Here is a 25,518-nt window from a genome sequence, read left to right as displayed (position 1 = left end):
GAGCAATCACCAAAGACATTATCCGAAGATGAAATGTGGACACGATATTTTGTAGCGCATACTTACCGCAGCATGGATTTTTACAAAGAATCACTTCTTATGTTGGAGTTGTTAGAAGGATGCGATATAGAAGATCCGGTGTTGAAATGGAGTGTGTTATGTGGCAAAGCGGCGTGCTTGTGTAACTTGGATCGCTTTCAAGAAGCGCTTCAGTTCATCGGACGAGTCAAGTCTGAAATTCTCAACTTAAATTTATCTGAAAGTCAAAAATATTCACATCGCAATGAGTTTGCTTTCATCAGTGCTGAATGTCAATTTAATCTGAAAAAATATCAACTCGCAATCGACCAATTTATGGAAGCTTCTGATTGTTGTGATGGTATCGATCAGCGTGAAATGCCAACAAAGGAAATAATAAGAGCAAATTGTCATTGTTGCATCGGAGTTTGTTTATATGAGCTCGGTGATTATGACGCAGCAATAAATGAAGCGGAGAAAAGTCTTCAACATTACGAACAACACAATGGTTCTGTTGAGGACAAATGTGATTGTTATTCGTTGTTAGGTCGGTGTCATCTTAAGAGAAAAAAATACTCAGAAGCTACCGAACATTTTCAAACTGAACTTGATTTAAGGCTTCAGTTCGTTCCAAGCGAGAAACAAGGTTCTGATGAAGAAATCAAATTTGCCAAAAAGAATATTAAAATTTGCCAAAACTCGTTTAATCCGTGGTATGCAAGAATAATCTGCTGTAACAAAATCTAATATGAACATGTGTAGATTGAAACATGAATCATTGCCAAATTTTACCGCCATAATTGATTTCGACGCAATATATCTGGTCAATATTTTACATCGTTTTCTCAAGCTTATTGTCGCTAAACTAAAACTCGTTCAACGGCGTTACCACAGTACATGTTTTGTGATCTCATAAGTAAGCTTTTTCAAACATTGTTCTCCTGTAAATATTTCTAGCACTTTCATGCACTTCACGTGTTTTCTTGTCGGTATTGTTGATTAGATTATGACGTTATATTGTTTTCCTAAATTACTCTGAAAATAAATGTAAATGACGAGATTTTTTATTTGAAGTAGTTCAACCATTTTTAAAAATTGGTGTCTTCGGTGAATTTGAGCTGCGTTAACGCAATTTGTATTTTTTGTTTCAATATTCCCTTTAATTACAGAGACAAGTAACTTTATGATTGTAGCTGTGTTGTTCTTAATCTGTTGTAAGTAGTCTATTACGCCTATGTGTAGAAGCGATAATAATTCGCTCAATAAACTATTTGCAATGATTGAGCAAGTAAGCAGATTGACTTGTTGGTTTAGAAAGCTCAAATATCTCTATACTCAAACACCGTATGCCTGAAAATACATGAGAAGCGTGAAAATAAAGACGGTGTAGTCCGGAGTACGGGCAAAGTACGGCCCGAGACAATTTTCTGTGCGTCCCGCGAAAGCCTGAATCAATCATATAAAAAAAATATAATAAAATTGCTTGAACAATTTAATTACTACAATGACTTTATTAAAGTTTTTCTTCATATATTTCATGTTGATAAAGATAAATTATAGTATTTTTATCGCATTGTAGTAGCTTGTTCCCCCAGCCACATTTTTTGTTCAGGTTTTTGCGTTTTATGTTGACTGACGTTTAAATTCGACAATACATTATTTTGCAAGGACACAATTCTTTCTACAAACTACAGTTCTCTGGTTAATATCTTTAAGATACTTTTCCAAAGTTGAAAGGAGCAGTGACGTGTGAGAAAGCACGGTGCTTGTATTACATGGATCGCTTTCAAAAAGCGCTTCAGTTCGTCGGACGAGTCAGGTCTGAAGTTCTCAACTTAAACTTATCTAAAAGTCAAAACTGTAAACTTTGCAGTGAACTTGTTCACATCAGTGCTGAGTGACAATACAAACCGGAAGAATATCAACTCGCAATCGATCGATTCATGGATGCATCTGTATATTTTGCTCCTGTCGATCAACGTGACGTGCCGGGGAAGGTAATATAAAAGGCACGTTGCTTTTATGACATCGGAGGTTGTTTATATGAGCTCGGTGATTATGACGCAGCAATAAATGAAGCGGAGAAAAGTCTTCCCATTCACGAGCAACACAGTGGTTCTGTTGAGGACAAACATGACTGTTAGGTCGGTGTCATCTTAAGAGAGAGAGACGATTACGCAAAAACTTCAATAGTTTTTTAAACTGAACTTGATTTAAGGCTTCAGGTCGATCCAAGCGGGAAACAGGATTCTGATGAAGACATCAAATTCTCCAGAATCAAATATTCAGATTTTCCAAGACTCGCTTTCTCCGTGGTGTGCAAGATTAATCTGTTCCTACAGAAATAAATATGAACGTATACAGATTACGACATGATCTATTGTAAAAAGGTTTATTGCTGTGGTTGTTTCTGACGCAATATAACGGGCTAATATTTGACATCGTTTTTTCAAGCTTTTTTGTGCTTAAACTTAAAATCGTTCATCAGCGTCAACACCTGTTTTGTGATTTCATAATTAAGCTTTTTCAACCATCGTTCTGCTGTAAATGTAACCAAGATCTTCCTTAGCCAGGAAACTTCCGCTTTTACGGCTAGTCAATTCGCTCCTTTCGCTTTTTAAACTTTTATCAGCATTTTTTTGATGAAAACAGCCATCTTTCCTCTGTTACATCCAAACGTAGACTGAATCAACACTCGTTCCCCAGACGAGCGCAACACCACTCAAACACAGATTCCACCGTTAATCGTCACGCACTGAGAAAATAAACGCGGGACGCTAAATACCAATTAGGCTCTAGTGGTAGCGATGTAAGACGTCACAGACTAAAAACATGTGTACATATGAATAGAGTAAAATACGTCAGCACGTGAGCAAGCATAAGAAAACCTGACGAGCATGCATAAGAATGAGACAATGCACAACGCAAATAAAAAACAGAAGTTGACCTACACATTGGACTAAATTAACCTACAAGAGTGGTGCGAATAAACAGTGTACAATGTGAACAATTAATTGGGTAATTAAAATGCAGTCTATCTAAAACAGATAACGACTCACACTGTAATCAAGTGACTTACAAATTTGGTGACGCAATATTAAAATGTGTTGGATCTAAAACGGGCGCGTAAAAATAATTTCGTGACATAAATATTTCTGGCATTTTCAAGCGCTTATCCATCGTTGTTATTGTTGATTACAATATGACGTCATCATTACAATTGTTTTAAATTACTTCGGTACTGTTTTGCGCATGACAACATTTTTCGTTTTGAAGTAGTTCAACATTTTTGTTTAATTTGAGCTGCTTTGACGCAATTTGTTGTTTTTGTTTCAATGTCCTTGTAAATACAGAGACAAGTAGCTTCATGATTGTAGCTTAATTATGTGTAGCTGAAAACGGGAATTAGGCCATGGTGTGCTGTATTAGAATCCAAAAAGAAACATTTAAGTATAAAGACACGGCTAATATCATAGAAATACAACAACAATAAAAGGCTTACGGGTGTTTCGTCGTGGTTGAGTGTTTTACGATGGTCTTCTTTGAAGCATGACAAAACCGTCTAACCACTTTTTGGTTCAGTAACTCTTGGCATTGCTTGCATTATAATACAGTATCTGGATGCTCGATGCTAGTAATTCTTGGCATTATCTCCAGAAAGCACTTGAAGCTCTTCGCTCATAGCAAGTAACATTTAGTAACTGAGTTAGTCCCAGTTTGAAAACCACTAAGACCAGAAAGTTGTTATTGAAGTTAAAACGAGTCTAGCAATTGTGAAGACCAACAGCACTGGCAAGCGGTATAATGTTTAAAAGCTGTATGACTTACTTTTCACATGTTACCAATCAAACGCAGTTTTCCGGTAAATAAATGAAAAAAAAGTTGTAAGCTCCAATCGCAATTACTTACCTGCTATTCGACGCCATTCGACGCAATTCCGACGTGACTTACGTTGACCTCTTTTATGACCAAATATGGCTGATCGAAAGCGGAAAGCTGGACGAGGGATTTTACACGTAAAAAAAACATGCTGTATTAGCTTTTAGCTTTAAGCTTATGCGCAAAGTGAGAAGTTTAGTTCTTGTGACGTTTTCTTAACACTACGAAAAGAAGTGTGAGATCGGCTTAACAGCTGATCATTATGGCTTGGCTTTTCAGCAATGAAAATTTGAATCAGGTTTCGAAACCAACTGTACCATGGGCCAAATAACAATTTGTCGATTTGTATTATGGGCCAAATAACTGTACTGCACTGTAATGTGCCGTATACAGAGGTGGGCAGTCGGTACTTTGAAAGTTTCGTCGGTAAAGGTACCGGTATTTGGAGAAAAATTTACCGACGGTTCCGGTATTCGGTACTATTTTAAAAAAGTAGTTCGGCACTTTTTCGGTACTCCGCACCGTACTTTTTGTGTAAAAGATGCTGATGCAAATGCAATGTTTGCCGCTATTATACCTCCGGTAATAGCTACTCCAGGTCAAAACATATGTGACGTTAATCGCTTGCAATTTTACTTGACATTACTAGATCAAAAAAGATCAACATATGCTAAAATTAGTATTAAGAATTAATTAACAGGTAGGCTATTTTTGAAAACATACTTGTTACACTTTTGAAATTATCACGTGAAAAGTAACGAGTACCGGGACCGATTGAAATTTCTTGAAAAAAGTAATTCGGTACAGAGATTCGGTACTTTTTTCAAAAGTACCGGCGGTACCGATACCGGTATCGGTACTGAAAAAGTACCGTGGTATAATAATTCGGTATAGTACCGCCGTACTGCCCACCTATGACCGTATACAGCACATATATGCCCGACTGCAGATTATGGCCGTTTTTAGCAAGGTCTGCTTGACCAAAACAACTAAAAATGACAAGTGTGGGTGGGCAAAAATGTTTAGACGCACTGGAATTGCGCAATGTACACAGTTTGACTAATTCAATCTCTAAATCAATTAAAAATTGAGTGCTCAGAAATTCTATCCAAGTCATTAAGATCAAACTCACGCACCTAAAGTTGGCCCCTGTAGCTCATGAAAAATATTATTGATTGCGCCTTTACCAAACTTGCAGTCTGGCATACGAATCGTGCAACGGCAATCACAGAAAAGCCTGTTTGAATGCCGGTTTTGACGTTTGGCTTGTTGTTTCGTGATTGGAATCCATAGAATTACGTTTGAAAACCCTCCAATGAAATTATGAAAACAAAACATAATTTGCAAAGTTGCGATAAAATTTAACACTTTGCCATTTTTGCGGCGTTGGTGTTCCACTTGTCCAACCCGATATACCTCACACGTAAAGATCCAAACGTTTGTCTAGTATGGCTCGCCATAACATGATGCTCCCTTCAGTGCGTGAAATCTTTCAAGGAATACAAAAGTTTGCATGGTGACAATTCTTTACAAACACGCGTCTTTAATGGCTATTGTACTAGTTATAGCTGATATGGAGATCGAATATTGCGCGATACAGGAGTGTTCTGATCAAACAGAGCAATCATATATATACAGAAAATACAGCGCCTGAAGGAATCGCTTTCAACCAAGTAATAGAACAAACAAAATTAGGAGCGTATGAAAGTTTAAATCGAGTTCAATGAAGTTTAGGTTGTCTTACCAGGGCCCAGTATACGTGAGATGATTGACGTATTATAGTTCGTTGTTCATTTCCTTGTAAACTGTGGGTGAGAAGCACATCATAGCGCTGCAAATATGTTTAGTATTTGCAAATATCCGGTTCGCCTGCTAGCTCGAGTATCTTTGGATAACACCCTTTTAAATACAGATGAGTTGCAAAATGATTTAACGCAAAACAAACAGAAGTGGCGAAAAGCGGTAACCTTGCCCAACGAAAGCAAACACATCATCCACGATTGGTGTAATCCGCTGTGTACATTGTCGTTTTATTTTGTTTACTTTTAACATGTAACGAAGGGCAATGATCGCATTAACATCCATTAAACTAAAAAACGTTTAAGTTTGAGCTTTGCTGTAGAGTACGTAGGCCTACCTTCAAAACTGGAGCTTGAAGCCATTTGAACTGTAAATGAATATCAAACTCAAAGAGAAGGTTCGACGAGTTCTATTTATTTTGTTTTATTTCTGTTGTTCTATTGTAAATGAGTTTATTTTCTAGTTAGTTTTTTGACAACAATCTGAGCAAAATATGTCCTCGTCAACGGAAGCTGCTTTTGAAAAATTGGACTCGATTTCCAAAGAGCATGAAGCTGAAGTTGTCATCGATCTCGGAGCGGATCGACTTCTCAAATGGATTGGAGTTTATCTATTGCTCGCCCTGGCTGTTGTAATAAAAATAACCGATTATGTCGGTAATTAAGTAAAAATAGAACGATAAATAATTTTACTGTGTTGGCTTTAGCGACACTGTCGGTTATTGAGCTGATAAATGTGGTAAGAGAAGAAGAAAAAATGGTGATGTAATGCTTATCTATTGTGCAACGCTGAGCACCGCAGCGAAAATATTCGGCGAGCGACTTCCAGTATGAACGATTGATGAATGATGAAAATGAACAGTTACTTTGAATGCTAAATGCTGATTTAATAACGGTGATAAACTTTGGTTATATTTTCGCGAGTATAAAATAAGGTGCTATTTTGAACCATCAAAGCAATTTGAACAACGATTCCGCTTTAATTGTGTTGAAATATTTCTGTCAGTAGCGGTTAATCACATTCTGTAAACCTTTTTTGTCCTTTAGCAAAATGCATAGTATACAGTATACTGTGATAGTGAAAAAGTTCTAGAATAAATACAGTTTTTGGTACAACTCAAAACTTGAAACGCTCATGCATGGATGAATTAAAACTAATCGCAAATTTTGTTTGCTCTTACGAACGAATACATTTAGTAGAAGTCTTCGTATACAGTGGAATGAGTATCGCTAAAGGCAGCACACTGTACTCGTAATAATTATGACCATGACTTAATACTAAAAGTTGGAAGTTTACCAAGATCATTTAAGAATTAAATATGTGTTTCGTCCATTTACACAAACTGTTTATTATATTTACAGTGTGATGCTTTATTTTTACAGGTCCCAACCTAAGCTGTTATCCCGTTAACCAGTCGAAAGGTTTTGACAACGAGTTTATAACTTTCGCCAACGCTTATTGCTGGGAACCATTGCACGAGATTGAAGCAATAAATGTTTGTGACAACCTGACCAAATACCATGAAGTTCCGCTTGTGGACAATCCGAACAATATAAAGCAAATAATTGTATGGATACCGTATTTTATCCTGGTACAGGTGAATACACAATTAATACTTTTCTCAAATCAATTCAATATGATAAAGATCATCATAATATGGTTAAACAGTAACTCGGCCAAATTGCTCGTGGTTAGGACTTCCTCTTACACCCTGTACATGCCTGGTAGTTATTTTTGCTAAACCAGTTTTGACGGTGTTAGAAGGAAAACTTAACTTGAAATGAATTTAGAATTAAATTGTATTGTATTATTTATTATTCGTCATCAATCTGTGGGGGAACGAAAACTAAAATGCATTTTACAGCGTAATAACATAAAAATTCCACCAGCAAAAAATAAGCGGGAAAAAGCAGCAAATAATTAAATGGTTAGCACGGCCACTAAACCCAATTACTTAAAATTATATTTAAAACATAGTTCAGACGATTGCAGCTTTACTTATAAAACGTTGTAAAATGTTGCGTTTTATTGAGGCTTTAAACATGGTAAAAATATTAAAAACTTGTAAGTAGAAATTTTTTTAATTTACAGGCTTTCTTGTATGCCACACCTTCCGTTTTTTGGCACTTGCGAATGGGGGCGCGGCTGATGGGTCATTTAAAGTTTATGAAACTTTTAATGGAATATTTGTCTCAAGAATTACAAAAAATCTATCGGCATCCGGGTCCTGAAGAAGGTTACGATGAAGACGGTCTCGTTCTTACTGGGCTTAAGAAATACCCAATCAAGCTACCCGATCTGACAAACGTTGTACAAGTTCAAACAGTATCGTCAACAGCACAGCACCAGATATCTCCATCCACAAACCAGTCTGGTAAAACTACTTCAACATCAAGCAATGCAACAACTGAACAGACTAATCTTGTTTCAAAACACTACGGTAGCTCTTCTAGAGAGGCAAGTCTCTTTTTCGTAAAAGCTTGTGTACATCAGTAGAAAGAAGGCAACTTGTATATATTACCATGGTTATTGCATAATTCGTCTATTGCTTGCGTTGTGATCATTGGATTTTTATTAGATAATAAAAATGCCATTAGCAAGAAGATAACAAAATTCATGACACTGTCGGAATTACTTGCTGCTAGACAAACAATTCTAAATTACAGAAAAGTGACAAGTTAAGCCAATTCATTGTTGGTCAAATGAAAGATCGACAACTTTTCTCGATGTTTTGTTTCGAAAATTTTTCATCCTTTTATCAACTTCCTTATATTTTGTCAGGTAATGAATTTCAGTCGTCGTGCTTCGATAACTTACTTAAAACAATAGGTAACCTAAGATAAAACCGCAGAAATAGATAAATCAAATCTCTTTTTTATCGTATAGTTTTTAAACTTTGGGAATTCAATTGCACAAACAAGAAAAAGGAACGAGATTACCGACCACCGCTGGAGAGCTTGCTTGATCAATGGTGTCATGAGAAAAATTTCAATTGCACCTTATTAGTGAAGATGTACTTCCTGAAGCATATTTGCACAGGATTGGTCAGTCTGATTATGTTGATTATGATTATATGTGGATATGTATTTATCATAGCTGACGTGGAAAGCCCAGACTCATTCAGGTGAGAAAATGTCCGGATAAAGGTAAATGTGAGTTATAATGTTACTTCCAATTGGATGTCTGAGGCATAGCAAATATATGGTTAAGAAACCGTCAAAAAATTTTAATTGATTCCAACGTTAAACAGTTGTCAGCTCCCTTACCACGACTTATGTGTCTTGTGTAACATCAAGCGAAAGAAAGATGTGGTCGCAGTGATTTGGTTTGATTTTGCCATAACGCTGCTCGTGTGTCTTATGTCTTTTATCTACTGGTGGAATGTACGAAGCAGCCGGGAAGAGGCCAAGTGTAATTTTTTTGAACAACTTCACCAAGCAAGCGAAGCAGCATTAAGAACTGCAAGATTGTCAGAAGAAATCGCCAAGGAACAGCAAAAATAGATAAACCGAATCCTACAATTCAGCTAAATGTGAAATATTTAAGACTTTTATTGAAAAGAAATTGTTCGATTAACAAGAATACAGATTAGTTTCGTGGCTTAAAGTTTACCACTGTAGAAACTAATCTGTCGAAATACAAAGCAAAACACATGACTTTTGCGGTAACTTTGTTGAATGAATACATTTATTCTAAGGCACTTGTAAGCGCACTAATAATCATTGTTTGTATGTACTTTAAAAGCATTATCTGCTGTTTATTTCGTGCAAATTCCTGAACGTCGTAAAAACTTATATACGATTCCAGTTCCATTTTAAAAAATATAGTCAATGGTTGCAAATTATGTTTGTTTTACAACAACAAGCAGCAATTGGGGATCTAGAGAATTTAAAGAACATTTTTCTGCACATGCTTCATTTACAATGTTATATAGGCTACGTATGAATTTTATGTTGGTGTTGGCTGAATTGTGTTAACCCAATATATAATTAGTAAAATAAAAATCAGGATATAAGATGGCAGTCTAGGGTTAACTTTTATTTTTTAATTTCTCTACAAAAGTTTTCGCAGGCATCAGCTTCCTTTATCAGACGTGCTAAGAGATATTAGCAGCAGTAGTAGTAGCAGCAGCAGCAGAAGTAGCTCGCAGTGCATATTTGTGAATGAAACAAAAAACGAAAGAAAAGCAACAATATTAGAGCAACCAAACAAGAAAACCAAATTCAAGCTTACCTTAAAACGAAATTGTAATCGCCGCATGAAGGCGTACGTGGGCAACAAGGACCCCAAATTCTTAGATGAATGAAGACTGTTTTATTGCACAACCTACACATTGTAAATTACGGCATTGTTGTTTGATAATGAATTTCAACAAAATATCTTATATTAACAGATTTTGGAGATATCAATTTGTACCAAAAATCGTGAACTCGTTGTTTCGTCAAAACAAATCTTTGCTTAAAGTTCAAAAAAATTTATTGTGTATTTGTTTACTCCTGTTTTGCGCAATTAGTCATCAGTTGATATGGATCATAACTTAAAACTTGTTAGATTAAATGAATTTGTCCGTTTTCACGCGCTGCTTACCAGTAGAATACAACGAAAAAGACTCCAGTTCAACAGCAGAAAAGCACAAACAAAAGTATGAGAATTTGATGACGTCACAACTCAACTACAATGAAAGCCCAGACCAAAGAAAGAGACATTTTTCAGCATTCAACATCAATTGTTCATGCTCAGTGAAGTGCATTGTATCTCACAGGTATCAGTTGCTTCTCGAAAAGTAACGTAAAGCAAATAAAAAGCTTGAAACAACCTCTGAGGGGACCTTCCTAAGAATTTGTGACTTCCGCAATTATATGGAGCAGCAATGGGTTTATACTTAAAAAGAATTGGGAATGTTACTTCCGTTTCAAATAGTTTCAGTCATTAGTGCCTGAAATAGAAATTTTCTTGTACATTTTTTGTGCCACGAAGCCCGTTTTAAAGAAGCATTATACGACCACACAACACAGCTTAGCTAATTTCGAAGTAAAATAAAGACAACTCAAGTAAAGTACGGTATAACTATAGTAAGAATTTTCCAAGCTGCGTTTTGATGGAAAGAACATACATAGCAAGAAAGTTTCTCACATAATTTTACTTGTTTATTTAAACTATAGCGTTTGTTGTATGTGTACACTACTATCACCGAGATAAAAGCCTCTTTTCGCCACCTAGTGGAAAGTAACACCAAGGACTTTGCCAGCTCATTCGTTTCTGTTGCTCCATGGCAACGTTTCATTTCAACGGTAACTTGATGCGACTAAACGTTAACAAACGATTAACGGTCACCATAGTGAAAGAAGCATTTTTCGTGTTGAACGTTTGCGTTTGAAATGGCCAACTGAACAACACTTTGCTAAGATAAGTCAGTCTTCGAAGAGTCTTCTGTTTGCTCAGTAATTCCGAAAAAAGCAGAAAAAGTAAAAGATATACTAAAGGACGATATAAGAAATTGTTATAAACGTTACTGTGTTATCCATATGCACGTTTAAAAAAACAACGCTGGTTTATGCGGTAAACTGATATATATACTTCCCTGAGTTAGCGCCAAGCAACAGCTGTGTATTGAGAACGTTAGCTTCATTTTGCAAGCTTTAAAGGAGGTGTTAGAAGTTTCTGGAATTTAAAACATCATTAATTGAATATAATTGTGATTATAAACGAGATGTACACTGCATATGTAAAACAGAAATTGGTAAGTCAACAACTGTATAACAAGATCAAGAACTCAACAAACGTTGTGCATGTCTATAGAAACGTTGTTTGCAAAGTTCAACGTTTGCTGATCGATATAAATCGAACAAATCAATGACTGATGTTCTTTAAACTTGGTCAGTGCTTTATTAACCGCCTAAAGGGAACAAAATGCAAATACCACGTATTTCCGTTTATCATGATATCAGCAAGTGCCTTGCTTGAAGTTGTTTAGATTTGCATGAAATTAGGGCAGATATTTCGCTTATGGAAGCTTCACAATTAATCACAAAAAGGCGGTACTATTTAGTTTGACAAAGACGTCATAGCAAACTTCAAAGTATTTTTTTAAGCCATGATTGGTTTAAACGAAAATGAGCGTTTCAGGGGACTGTTTAAAAAATTATGCTTCACCAACGACGCGTGGGTTATGACATTTTTCATAAATAAGGTAAATAATTCATGAAAACTCTATTACAAATCTTTAAAAATGAGATATTTTTCTCTCACGAAAAAAAATTTATTGGAGAAGAAACAAAAGAACCTTTTCAAATGGGAAGTTCTTGTTGTAGCAAACGTATTCGTTCGGAAAAAAAAGACTTTGTCTGCAATAAATATTTATTATAGTATATAGGGAATTTGTTGTCAGTTCGACGATATGACGTAATTGGAATATTTCATTAAACTAAGCAAGATATTCTTCCCATTTCGAAACGTTGCGTGTAGGTAATTAAAAATGACGTCACAAGTCAACGACAATGAAAGCCCAGACCAAAGAAAGAGACATTTTTCAGCATTCAACGTCAATTGTTCATGCGCAGTGAAGTGCATTGTATCTCACAGGTATCAGTTGCTTCTCGAAGATTAACGTAAATCAAATAAAAAGCTTGAAACAACCTTTGAGCAAAGCTTCCAAGTTTTTGTGACGTCAGCAATGGCAGAGAACAGCAATGATTTTTTGATGAATGCTAACGGCGAACTAATATTTTATTTCCTGAGTACATGCAATATAGTGCCGTGAAGCAGCAAGTGTATTCAAGAATATTTGCTTCTAATCAATGACTTTAAGACAGACTTTAAATCTTCAGCTATAAGACTTCAGCTATAACTTTAACAACGACGCTAAGATAGTTTTCGTACAAGTCAATAAAAAACATTGCTGTATATAAAGCTCCACTTGATCAATAATTTCAATCGATATATCAATCGATGAGCTTCGAACGATCGGCCAGAACTTCATCAACCGGTTGCAGTAAACACGGCAGTGAAAAAGATTTTTGAGTAAACCTTCACGAAAGCAAGTGCTTTGTTTAATGTTATTTTTATAGTTGCATGAAACTATGCTCTTGTAAGAGGTTCCTATATAACTCAAAATAACCAGAAGTTGTGCTTCGTAGAGGAAATGCGTGTGGTGTGCTATAGGAACATTAAAAGTGTCTTTGATTGGTAAAACTTGACTTGATACGACATGGTGTATGTTCACGGTAAGTACATCAAGTATATGTAGTTCTATTTGTTGCATAATATACTGTAGGTTATGTTTATTATATATATATTCTTTATATATTATTATTATATATTATTATTACTGTATTTATTATTTATTTCACTGAGGTTATATTCGTTTAAGTTTTACATTTTTATGCAAAACTCAACCACAAATCTCAGTCAGGAATGCGCCGATAATGAGCCGCAGTCCGAACGTTCGCCCCGAACATAACGATTTTTACAGATTTTTACAAACCCAAGTTTCTTTCTCAGTTTATCCCAAACTTTAACCTTTAACCTTTAACCTTTAACTTTTAACCTTTAACCTTTAACCTTTAACCTTTAACCTTTAACCTTTAACCTTTAACCTTTAACCTTTAACCTTTAACCTTTAACCTTTAACCTTTAACCTTTAACCTTTAACCTTTAACCTTTAACCTTTAACCTTTCCCTAAAAAACAAATTTGATTTGTTATTGCCAGAGTATTTTTTTCAAAGACAGCTCAAACATTTATGTTTCTTTGTAAAGTTTGCTGTCAATCACTACCAGGATATATTCTACTTGCTTAGCTTGGTTAGGCCTATACCTAGGCTACGTGCAAGCCTAGTTAGATACTTGACATCGCTTTTAATTGGCGTCATTACGCTTTAAGAGATTTGAAGCGATGAGCTGTTACTTTATTCATAGCAAGTAATGTTGTTGTTGAATAATTGAGCAAATGGTAATAGCGTTTTAATAGAAACATTAACATTTGCTAAGCTTTATACATTTATTAGTGAGTCAAATAAATCATATCTCAACCTACATCTTAAAAGTGGGGTTTTGGAAAGAGAATGGAAGTTTGCGGGGATTTGAATTTGTTTTTCTTGTATTTCAGTCAACGGCAAACCTATTAAGATAGGTTTCGCCCCAATCCAGAATATCCTCAACGTATGTAAAAATAAAACTCAAAACGATTTTAAAGTCCGCATAGAGGCGCTCGTGCGCACCAAAATTGAAAACTCTTTTGGAGGTAAGTGCATTATTTCATTGGTGTTAAATTCAGCCGTAAAACACAAAATGTTTCTTTCAAGAAAGAAAGCATTTCATGTCATATTTCAATGACTATTATGTCATCATGATCAAAAGGCGCATTCCTCGTTTCTTTCTCGTAATCAACGTTTGTAAATCTCAGATCCAACGCAAGAAAATTACACTTGGCCTGATCAATTTGAACACAAGAACGTGCGCTTTTGCCAATCGTTAAACGAACAATTGACGACGGAAACATGGGAAGACCTTCCTTTAATGGAAGACATTCTAATAAAAGCGTCGGCAGGAAGAATCTTGCATTTTAAAGTGGAATAATAGATTGTCACGGGTCATGATCTCTTTGTTTGTAAATTTTAAAATCCGTTTAAATTTTTTGTTGTAGTGCGTGTGTGTGTGTGTGTGTGTGTGTGTGTGTGTGTGTGTGTGTGTGTGTGTGTGTGTGTGTGTGTGTGTGTGTGTGTGTGTGTGTGTGTGTGTGTGTGTGTGTGTGTGTGTGTGTGTGTGTGTGTGTGTGTGTGTGTGTGTGTGTGTGTGTGTGTGTGTGTGTGTGTGTTTGTGTGAATGTGTGTGTATACCAACGCCATTACAGTGAAAACGTAAACGCCTTGAATGCATAAATCGATAACAAACCACACCCACTTTTTATCAATAATTTACGGGTGTCGTGGAACGTCCAGGAACACAGCTAAATGTTAAGTTTCGTTGCCACCTGTATTGGAAAGCCTTAATCCGGCCTATGCAATGTGCATATACTGTATTTATTGATTTAAACGTGCTATATACTATAAATGTGGCATTGTTAAATTAAAACCACAACTAGGCGGTTTATATTTTGTAGTCTGATTCAGGTAGCTGTTAAGTTTCAGATCAGTTTTTGTCATACCCGTTACTGTATATATACCGATAATACGCTGTATACTCGTCAGTGGCTGTTATGATCTGCATGTATTATGATCTGCATGTATTATGCTGTGTACATTATTATCGGCTTCCTTCCGTCGTAAGTTTGATTTCATTAAAAATACAACGTTGGAAGTTCACTGCAAAAATAGGAAATTAAAGCAAATAAAGACCATACTGCCTTAATAATCACAATTTTACATCGCTTTCTCCCGTACAAAAGAATTATGCTTAAGCATCGTTGAACAAGTTGCCTTGTCGCTCTCAAGGGAAAAGCTAAAACGTTTGAAGCCAAATACGTAGTTTAAGTGTCATCCAAGATCTCCTGACGTCTAACGCAGTAATTGGTAGTTTGTCAGGTTGTATAGTTTTCCCGAAGACACGTTAGAGAAAGCGATTTGATGATGAGATCGTATTACAAACAGTAACATTCCTACCATTGTTCATTAAGATAAGAAAATGTTGATCAGGGTATGTTGCTGAAATGAGAGTGATAATCATGTGCAGCTCCTTCGACTAAAATTATATACTCCGTAAGTTAAACACAAAAGCGTGCTTACAGGATATATGCTGGTCAGATCGTCAAGAGAAAGTTCTGTATGACGACACAATACAAAAAGATTTCTGGAAAACATAGGACAAAACATCCGAGCTTCCCGGCGTTGTTTTTATAGCCCATTGCATAAGAAGTAGAAATTCAACGTTATTACCAGCATGACCGTGTTTTTTAGACCGAAACAAGTTTTAGGCCTTATTGTAGTCTGGCCAGTGAACTAAAACCAAGGATGTTCTCTTGTATTTGCTGAGATAGTGACAAGCAATGCAAACGCGGTAACGGTTAGTAATATGATAAGACAGAAACACATGCTCCATAACCCAAGCATGAATTACTGACTTTGAGTTCTAGTGACAACGTACATGCATCAACATTTAAACCAACTTATGCCAGAGTTTTAAGACAGCTACTGCTCATAAGCACGAGGTGATTTTGTTCAATCCTGCTCTAGAAATATAATCTCTAGGAAACTAAGTATTTGTTGCATTTGTTTTGCGTTGTGTCTGCCCTGCCGCGTTCTCTCTTGAGGCCTACTGCGTTTTCCGTGTTTGATTAAGCACACGTGTCTTTTCATTGACGTATTCCTGCCAAGTATTCGTAGAGTCAGTCCTGATTTAAGCTCCTGGAATGAGCTGCTGTGAATGACAATTTAACTGAGCTGCTTTTAATAAAAGATGTGCCTACTGTGTATCTAAGACTGAGGACAGTAAAAACGTAACACTGGCGAGCACGGCAGGACCTCTTAGATACACAGAAGATTTTATGAAGTTTTACTGAAGAAGCATGAATTTTTTTTATTCTCCGCCTCGTTACCAACGTGGCAATAGTTTTTTATCTTTCCTACAAGAATTTGAATCCTTCTGCGACAGCGTCAAAGCATCGCATGCGGCAAAGAAACATGCATTTCTACAAAGCTTGCCGGAAGATATGAAATTCTCCATGACCGATGGTCGTAAAGAACTCTACGATCTCAGTTATGACGAACTCATTCAACAAGCAAAAGACACGGCTTCAGGTCTATCTTCACAAAAGCACGCCATGCAACAACTCTTTCAGCGCACTCAAGGTTTTGACGAATCCGTAAGAAGCTTTCTTGAAGCTATAGCCCAATTAGGAAAAATGGCTTATCCAAACGACGAACAGCATGAAATGCGCAGCAGTGTGCTGTACAACCTACTCGTTCAAGGACTGAGAGATCGTCAACAAGCCTCTCAAATCTTACGCGACAACTCTAAAAATGCACAACCGGATTTTTATGCCACAGCAAAGAGCATTATTGAAAACGCAGAACGGACGCATCATGAACCACGTATAATGACGTCAGAAGTAGCAGCGGTGGCAAGAGATCACCAGGACGTATCCCAATTAAAACTAACTGTCGAAAAACTTCGGGACGAAATTTCCCAACTGCGAAACGAAATGAAGACAACAAGAGAACCTCGGGAAGAGAGAAGAAGACTTCAGTGTTTTAACTGTGGAGAATATGGTCACATTGCTCGACGCTGTCATAGGCAGCGTGCAAGAAACCTTCGACGTGTTTTTGATGTACATGGAACTAACAGCAATCCACCACGGGAAATCTACCAGGTTCAAACTATGGATCAGGACTTGCATAGGTATGCCAACATAAACATTAATGAGAGTTCAGTGTTTGCTTTGATTGACACTGGGGCTACCGTTACAGTTATAAGTAAGAGTTTGTATGATACGCTACAGACAACATTAACAAAATGCCCTACCGGAATTGGTTTTGTGGGTGCTGGAGGGAAGCCTATAAATATGTTGGGCAGATGTAAGGTTAAAATCTCAGTCGCCGGTTGTATAGAATTTTGCACGTATTCCTCCTTTCACCGAACTGTTACTCCCTGGGACATTTGACGGCCAACCAGACATGCCAGATGTGGAAGTTTTGATCGAACGCCTTAACAACGTTCAAGAGAAATGGAATGTTGCAGTCGCAGAGTATGTTACCTCTACTCAAGCCAATTTAGTCCAGTTACGCTTGGCAAATCCATCAGACGTCGAAATAGTAATTCCAAGCGGATCTTCCGTGGCAAGAGTTGTTCCAATTGCAGGTGAAGGCAATATTCAATATACAAACGCTTACTCAATTCTTCCTATTACAGAGAATAAGTTTGCCGACGTTGAGTTGCCTGCACTGCACGATGAGTTATGTTTGGACAAATTGGAACTGTCAGAAGTTGAACGTCAAAAGCTGTTTTCCGTAATCTCTTCCTATCGTGATGTATTTTCGCTGCACCCGTACGATATTGGACAAACAGAACTGGTCGAACACTCAATCGAAACAGGAGACTCGCTCCCTATACGACAGCACCCAAGACGCTTGTCTGAACCCCAAAAGCAAAAGGTAAATGAACTAATTGAGGATATGTGTGACAAAGAAATTATTCAACCTTCTCAATCACCTTGGGCTAGTCCAATTGTATTAGTTCGCAAAAAAGACGGTGATGTGCGGTTTTGCATCGATTACCGTAAGCTGAATGACTGTACAAAAAAGTCTAGTTATCCATTACCTCGAATTGATGAGAGCTTAGACCAATTGTCTGGATGTCGTTACTTTTCAACTTTAGACCTTCGTTCGGGCTACTGGCAAATTAAAATGAAACCCTCCGATAAACCAAAAACTGCTTTTACGTGTTATAAAGGACTCTACGAATTTAATGTTATGCCTTTTGGACTTTGTAATGCGCCGTCAACATTCCAGCACTTGATGAGAGTGGTGTTAAACGGCGTTGAGTGGAATGGTGCGATTGCTTATTTAGACGATATTATCGTGTACGGTCGCACATTCAACGAACATATGGAACGTTTGGAAAACGTTTTCTCTCGACTTCGACAAGCTGGCCTGAAGCTCGGACCTTCCAAATGTAATTTACTTAAGGAAAAAGTAAAATTTCTTGGCCACGTTGTATCACATGAAGGGATATCGTGCGACCCACAAAAAGTAGAAGACGTTTCTAATTGGCCAACACCGAAAACATTGAAAGAAGTTCGCCAATTTTTGGGCTTGTCAACCTACTATCGGAAGTTTATTCCAAGTTATTCTCAGATTGCATCACCACTGAACAATTTAGCGCACTCAACTAAAAAGGTTTTTTTGTGGACAGAAGAATGTAAAAAGGCGTTCGGGCTGCTTAAAGAATTGCTGACAAAATCCCCAGTTCTCCGATACCCCGACCTATCCAAACCTTTTATTGTTGACACAGACGCATGTAACACAGCTGTTGGTTGCGTTCTTTCGCAACTAGTGAATGGCGAAGAACATCCCGTCTCGTACAGTAGTAGATCGCTCACCAAAACCGAGCGAAATTACTCAACAACCAGGAAAGAGCTGCTAGCGGTCATTCACGCGTTAAAGGTTTTTCGATGCTATTTAACCGAAGAGTTCCTGCTTAGAACAGATCACGCATCTCTTCGTTGGCTGTGGGAATCACGAGACACATATGGACAATGCGCTCGCTGGTTCGATTTCTTGTGCAATTTTAACTTCAAATTAATTCACCGCGCAGGAAGAAAACACACGAATGCCGACTCGCTTAGCCGTCGTCCTTGTTCAGATGATACTATAAGGGCAGAGCAATTAGACCCCTTGTTTCCGTTTCAAACTGACAGCAGCTATGAAAGTTCAATTTCCGCCAAAGAATACCAAGTGTGTTTGATGGATTTTTCAGAAGCATCTGGATGGTCAACCGAAAACACTATTAAGGCGCAGCAAAAAGATCCAGTGTTGAAAAGACTGTTTCAGTGGATGAGCCAGGAAAGCCGACCATCATTCAAAAAAGTGAAAAATGACAGCAAAGCCCTGCGTCACTATTGGAATATATTTGGTGAGATTTTTTTACATAATGGTATGCTATATCGAAGAATCGAGAATTCTGTGGAAGAAATTTATGCTCAGTTGCTGGTGCCCTCAACAATGAAGAATGATGTGTTGAAGTCTGTTCACGATTTGATTCACGGAGGTGGACACATGGTCGTCAAAAGGAAGTTAGCCAGGTTAAAGGAGCGTTTTTTCTGGCCATTTTGCCACAAAGATGTTGAAACATACTGCAAAGAGTGTTGCTTGTGCGATTTAAGAAAAGTACCAAGGCGAATTGTTCGTGCCCCATTAGTTCCGTCAGAAGAGAATACACCTATGCAGAAAGTTGAAATCGACGTATTAAGCGGTCTACCCGAAACACGAAACGGCAACCGTTATATTCTTGTCGTTTGTGGCACCTACACGAAATACATGCAGTGTTGGCCAATGAAATTTCAAAATGCCAAAGATACTGCTTATTTGCTTTACCACCGTTGGGTGACGATACATGGCGTCCCAGAAACAATTCACTCCGACCAGGGTCGGAATTTCGAAAGTATTCTTTTTCAAGAGTTCTCACGCTTAATGGGCTGCAACAAGACAAGAACCAGCCCGTATCACGCAATGGGAAACGGTGGTGTGGAAAGAAACAATCAGACCATAATTGCGATTTTAAAAAATTACGTTCAGGTTGACCCAACTTCTTGGGATGATGCGCTCTCATCGGTTAGCGCTACTTACAATGCAAGTGTTCACGAGGAAACTGGAGTTTCTCCTCATTACTTACTCACCGGAAGGAATCTGAGGTTGCCTGCAGATCTTATTAGTAAAGCACCAATTTTTACCCCAAAGTGTGAAGACATCCTTCATCTGCAAGACAGAATGAAATTGGTTCACCAAACAGTTCAATCAAGGTTGGGAAAACGTAGGTTGCAAATGAAGAAACGATACGACGAAAAGGCGTCTGACGATCGGTATGAAGAGGGTGATGCGGTCCTGTTGCGAGACGAGGCTCTTCAAAAACATGAAACAAGAAAGTTTCACTTTCCTTATAAAGGCCCTTACGTGGTTAAAAAAGTTATTCCTCCTGTAAACTATATGATAGAAAATCGCGAAGGTAAAACCTGTACGGTACATTTTAATCGACTGAAAAGAAGTTTTGGCAATTTTTACAGATCGGTGGACAATCCTGTTTCAGAAGGTGTGAGCGAGAGTGAAGGGCAAAATTCTCGCTCAACATATCCGACAAACAACAGCCATCACTTTCGAGCATGCTGCAGCCCGGAACCAGAAATAACGTCTACTAATTATAACCAGCTGCGACCAGGGGTGTACATAGTGCCGGAAAATATTCAGAACGAAGTTCAGAATAACAGTTTAGTAACCGATGATGTTTTACATTCTCCAACCCGTCCACAACGCATTAAACGGAGACCTTGTTTTTACCCAGATGTCGAAGGTAGAATATGATAATCGACGCATCTTTTCTCATCACTCACGCACGTTTACATAGAGTTATGAATAGTAAATTTTTGTGTTTTGTTTTCGTGCTTTTATACGTGTTTTATATTGAGATTATATATTTTTATATTGTTATATTATTTTGTTTATACTACGATTTTACAGGCGATTTATGTATTAGTTGTTTGGGTGTCTATTTGGGTGATCGTTTTTTTGCACGTCATTTTTGTATTGTTCACTTCCTGGTTTTCACTTCGTTTGTTTTTGTAGGACATGCGTTGTATTTCTGGGCAAGCATTTGTTTAGTGTTTGCAATTTTGTGGGTGGGGGGAGAGTGTTGCATTTGTTTTGCGTTTTGTCTGCCCTGCCGCGTTCTCTCTTGAGGCCTACTGCGTTTTCCGTGTTTGATTAAGCACACGTGTCTTTTCATTGACGTATTCCAGCCAAGTATTCGTAGAGTCAGTCCTGATTTAAGCTCCTGGAATGAGCTGCTGTGAATGACAATTTAACTGAGCTGCTTTTAATAAAAGATGTGCCTACTGTGTATCTAAGACTGAGGACAGTAAAAACGTAACATATTATACGTTACTAAGATGGCTTCCACTTCGAAAGCCGCCATTTCCACCACTGCTGCAAAATTAGAAGAACTTTCGAAGCAGCATGAAGCCGAAATTGTCATTGAATTGGGAATGGATCGACTGCTGAAGTGGGTTGGAGTCTATCTTCTGCTCGCAATGGCAATTGTGGTCAAAGTTGTTGACTTCATAGGTACAGCAAGCAAGTTAGCCATCGGCATCGAAATGAACTATTTTTTGTTAGCCGCAAAAGCGATGAAAAACTGCTAAAACCCCAGTTACAGATTTTTACTTATAGTTAAATATAACAAATAGTATCAAAGGATTAGCACTTGATCAAGCAAACCAAGTTTTATCAAAATGTTTTGCGACCATTTCAACCAAAATTGTTCACTGAAAATTGAGATGAAAACTCTTCTTGCAATTGTCGCAGGTAACCCCAATCTCACATGCTACCCTGCAAATCATACGCCCTCAATCAAAAGAGAATTCATCGCTTTTGCGAATACTTATTGCTGGGAAGCGTGGAACGTTGTTGCTAACCCAATGGATATTTGTCCAAATCTCACAACTCAAGCGGACCTACCTTTGTTAGAAAGCCCGGAGAAGCTGAAATTTCTGGTGCAGTGGTTACCCTACTTCATAATTCTGCAGGTATGGTGTAAAAGTAACTACAAAGTAGATTAAGAGGAACTTTATCCGACGTTAACTAACACCATAGAGTTGTAAAATTATGAAATCAGCTCGGGTTTGTGCAAACTGGTGCTCTAAATTAAACCTTTGTTCGAGCCCGTGATGTCAAAATAGAGCAAAAATAGTAATTTAAAACCGAGCAGGGTGCTTCTGTAGTTATTCAATAGGCCACATCCAGAGTAAACGCTCATTTGAGTGGATGTATGAAATGTTACTATTTGTCAGACACAAATGGTTCGATTAATTTTTCAGAAAAATAAATCGACACCTTTTTTCACCTTTTTTTTCATTTCCTATTTTCTAAAAAATCAACCAAAATATTTTTGTGTGTGATGAATATGACATTAAAGACATCTATCGTAAACAAGTAAAATGCGTGAAGAAACGACCGCCGATAACAAATAAGGGAAAGTTTGTTTGGACGTTTGTACGGAATCAAATGCTGGCTGCGTTTGAAGCTTGACAGGCGTCGCACTTTTTCTCCTAGGACCTAGGTATAGGTTACACATTGCTCATATAGCCTATAGCCTATACGTATTTTTAACTAAACCACCTTTTCTTTTCGTACATATACAACAAACAAACAAGAGCCAAAACAATAGAAAACATTTTATTATTCAGACTTTTCAATTACTACTACGTCCATTCTCAATCTATGAGAATATAGAGAACCAAAGACACAATGTTTATGGCCTTCAACGGTTGCTCAACGTAAACAACCAATGGCTTCCTTCATTTCTTCTGAACACTTGACACCGCCTTTATTTAGTTTTCCCAGTTTTCTCTAGATTAGAGTTATAGTAAACATTTTTCTCTCTTACGCAGTAATTAAAAACCTCACCAAGTCGTTAATTACTCGTTTTCGTTTTTGAAATGGCTTTTCGTCTCTCTAATCTTTTTCGTCATCTATTCTTTCGTCGCAGAAGAAAAGTAAGTGTTAACGATGTCCAATGTTAAGCGTGTCAGCAAAATTTGTCCTGCCAAAAACTTTGCGCGGGCAAAGAACCAACAAGGTTTTTGTAAATATGACAGTAAATTATACGTTAAAATCTTTGCTTTGTTTTAAAAAATCGCTTTCAGTAACAATGCTTCTTGAGTTTTGAACATGAAAAGCAAAGTTCGGCCAAACCCGAGTGTAGCTTCGACTTGTAAAGACGCTTGAAAATGATGGCCTATAGCTTAACGTTCAGGCTCCGAAGCTTGTGTTCAGTATACCACCGATGTTAAAACAATATTTCTCTTTCTCAACTTAACAAAAATGTACTTTTTTATGAAAAAATTTATGCTTTTGAATGAAATTATTTGTCAAGGTTTTTCTTTTTGCCCTTCCGAATGCATTTTGGCATTTTCGCGTGGGAGCGCCCTTGATGGGCCACTTGAAGTTTATTCAGCTCCTTTTGGAAGACATCTTTCAAGAACTTCAAGACATAAACCTTCTCCCTCTCAAAGATGAAGCCTATGATGAAAACAGTTCTCATCTTGATTTTCGGAGGAAGTACAAAGTGAGCGGGGAACAGCAAGATTCGCCTGACGTTGGCCACGAAGTTTGTTGCGGTGCGAAGAAGTCGAGGCGCAAAGACAAACCTATCGATGACGTCACACGCGTTGAGGTGGAAGAAGAGCAATTAGTAGTAAGTATATATTTGGTCCGGATTTGGATAATTGAATAATTATCTTCATTTTTAGGAAAGCTTTTAACCATGTAAAACACAGGATGGCTCAACTGAGGACAAAACCGTCTGCTGTATTTGTTGTTTCCCAGATTGCAAAAAATGTGAATGTTGCAGAAAATCAAAACATTGTCGTAAGAAACGAGCTGGTGAAACGGTAAGCATTTCTGATGTCATATTATGACGTACCTTGGCATATATATCATCGACCAATACTTTGTATTTTGTGCTCTAAACAAGTTTTATACAACTTTTTAACAACTGATATAAACGTTCAAAGATATGCAAAATGTAAGCTACGACGATTTAAACCTAACTGTTCTACAACGCTTTTTACTCTGTAGTACGTGCTCAACTTTCACCGACACAGCCGTTGCGATGGTCAGTTAACGAGGAATTCTGCAAAATAAGTTGTTTTGAATTTACAATTTTGTTTTGTTTCCCATAGAAATTGAATAACGGTTATTTTTGCCTTTGTTCACGCAAACCTACAACTTGGGCCCGTTTTATCAGTGGGGATATGATGGACAAAAATCTCTTTTCAATGTTTTGCTTTGAAAACTTTTCCTCCCTACAACAACTACCTTATATCTTATCCGGTAGGTGTATAGGTCCCGCTTAACTTAAAGTATTTGATTAACTGTATGCACTAAGGGATAAAAGTTGGCCAAAATCCCTAAATTTTCATATAATAGGGAAATTAAATACTTTTAAGGTTAATCGGACATACGTTTGCAATGATATGATTTTTAAAAAGTATTCCAGCTTTCTGGAGTCAAAGTTGAGGACGAGATAGGAGAACTTGAGCCACCTCTAAAAAGTCTTCTGCATCATTGGTGCCATAAAAATAATTTCAAGAACAGGTTCCTGGTGACAATGTACCTTTTAAAGCACATTGCCACAAGCTTATTTAGTCTTGTCATGCTCGGATTATTGATTGGTTGGTTAATTGCAATTTCTCACGACATTTCGACTTCAGAAACCTTTAGGTACGTCTAGATCTTCGGAATGGTTGTATAAGTGGATTTTATATTGCTAAGCACTTAAGAAAAAAAAACGTCTTACATCAAGTGATTGTTCCTTTTTTTCGCACAAGCTCTTTAGATAATTTTATGTTCACAATCGTAACTATGACTGCTAAATTTTAACAGATGTCAATTGCCGCATTACGAATTGTGCGTCTTGTGCACCATCAAGCGGAAGCGAGAAATTCTAGCAATAATCTGCTTGGACATCGCTATTACGGTCATCGTCTTCGTTTTATCTGTCACCCACTGGCTGATGACAAGATGTAGCTCGGAGAAAGCTGTTAGCAAGTTCTTTGAGGATTTAAAGAAAACGAGCAACGTAGCCCTGAAGGCGGCAAAGGAATCGCGAAAGGTTAACAAAGAAAAGGAACAACTTCATCTCGTAGAGCAAGTGACTTCCGTCATCGCCGGCATCAAAAACGACAACTCCAAGTTTTCAATTACGTTGTCTTGCGCCGACTCAATCTGACCGATACAAACTTAACTTATGTTTTAGCGATTTTAACGATGGCTTTAAATCAAAATAAAACGCTGTAAGACCTTGTTCAAAAAGAATGTGCAGCCATGAACTTTTACAGGGTTTCTGCTTTGCTTGCTTAGAAGACATAGACAAGTTTAAAATAAATGAAAAAAGCATACGCAGGTTTTAGTTCAAAGCCTGTTAGTCGTGTTGTTCACATTTAATATGGCATAACTACGGCATAAAAAAATGTTTGACATGGTAATACGTTATACTATGTTATGTATTTTGCTTGTCATTTTATATATATTGTACGGTGACCGATTGTAAACATTAAAATGTAAATAAATTGTATTCAAGAACTTGTATCTAATTGTATGTAAATATATCTGTACTTG

The 25,518-nt window shown here is 37.3% G+C and overlaps 3 protein-coding genes and 1 long non-coding RNA gene across 6 annotated transcripts; 3 read left to right on the top strand and 1 right to left on the bottom strand.

The window, feature by feature from the left end:
- Positions 1–1,602: 1,602 nt before the first annotated feature.
- On the bottom strand, positions 1,603–2,753 carry LOC143447377 (uncharacterized). The gene is made up of 3 exons (XR_013114087.1): positions 2,516–2,753; positions 2,227–2,354; positions 1,603–2,136 (listed from the first exon to the last, which is right to left on the bottom strand). It is a non-coding gene; the product is annotated as an uncharacterized LOC143447377 (long non-coding RNA).
- Positions 2,754–5,938: 3,185 nt separating this feature from the next.
- On the top strand, positions 5,939–9,351 carry LOC143447304 (uncharacterized). 3 transcript variants are annotated; one of them, XM_076947339.1, is made up of 7 exons: positions 5,939–6,094; positions 6,161–6,353; positions 7,080–7,294; positions 7,789–8,154; positions 8,364–8,478; positions 8,584–8,821; positions 8,948–9,351. In XM_076947339.1, the coding sequence occupies exons 2-7, from the start codon at positions 6,191–6,193 to the stop codon at positions 9,198–9,200; spliced, it is 1,350 nt and encodes a 449-aa protein (XP_076803454.1). In that variant the 5' UTR covers positions 5,939–6,094; positions 6,161–6,190; the 3' UTR covers positions 9,201–9,351. The 3 variants fall into 3 exon arrangements, with proteins under 3 accessions (XP_076803454.1, XP_076803457.1, XP_076803456.1); XM_076947342.1 differs by having other exon boundaries at positions 8,994–9,156; XM_076947341.1 differs by lacking the exon at positions 5,939–6,094 and having other exon boundaries at positions 6,164–6,328.
- Positions 9,352–12,515: 3,164 nt separating this feature from the next.
- On the top strand, positions 12,516–25,488 carry LOC143446619 (uncharacterized). Its single transcript, XM_076946340.1, has 9 exons — positions 12,516–12,920; positions 13,803–13,937; positions 21,288–21,462; positions 21,703–21,923; positions 23,273–23,593; positions 23,676–23,789; positions 24,081–24,231; positions 24,390–24,621; positions 24,784–25,488. Exons 3-9 carry the CDS (start codon positions 21,288–21,290, stop codon positions 25,127–25,129), a joined length of 1,560 nt encoding a protein of 519 aa, XP_076802455.1. The 5' UTR covers positions 12,516–12,920; positions 13,803–13,937; the 3' UTR covers positions 25,130–25,488.
- LOC143446620 (uncharacterized) lies at positions 16,916–21,240 on the top strand. Its single transcript, XM_076946341.1, has 2 exons — positions 16,916–17,029; positions 20,409–21,240. The coding sequence occupies exons 1-2, from the start codon at positions 17,010–17,012 to the stop codon at positions 20,701–20,703; spliced, it is 315 nt and encodes a 104-aa protein (XP_076802456.1). The 5' UTR covers positions 16,916–17,009; the 3' UTR covers positions 20,704–21,240.
- Positions 25,489–25,518: the final 30 nt, after the last annotated feature.

This window comes from Clavelina lepadiformis, chromosome 2 (assembly GCF_947623445.1).
Source record: "Clavelina lepadiformis chromosome 2, kaClaLepa1.1, whole genome shotgun sequence".
NCBI classification, from domain to species: domain Eukaryota; kingdom Metazoa; phylum Chordata; class Ascidiacea; order Aplousobranchia; family Clavelinidae; genus Clavelina; species Clavelina lepadiformis.
The sequence above is the reverse complement of the archived record's forward strand: the minus strand, read 5'-3'. Positions and strand labels throughout refer to the sequence as shown.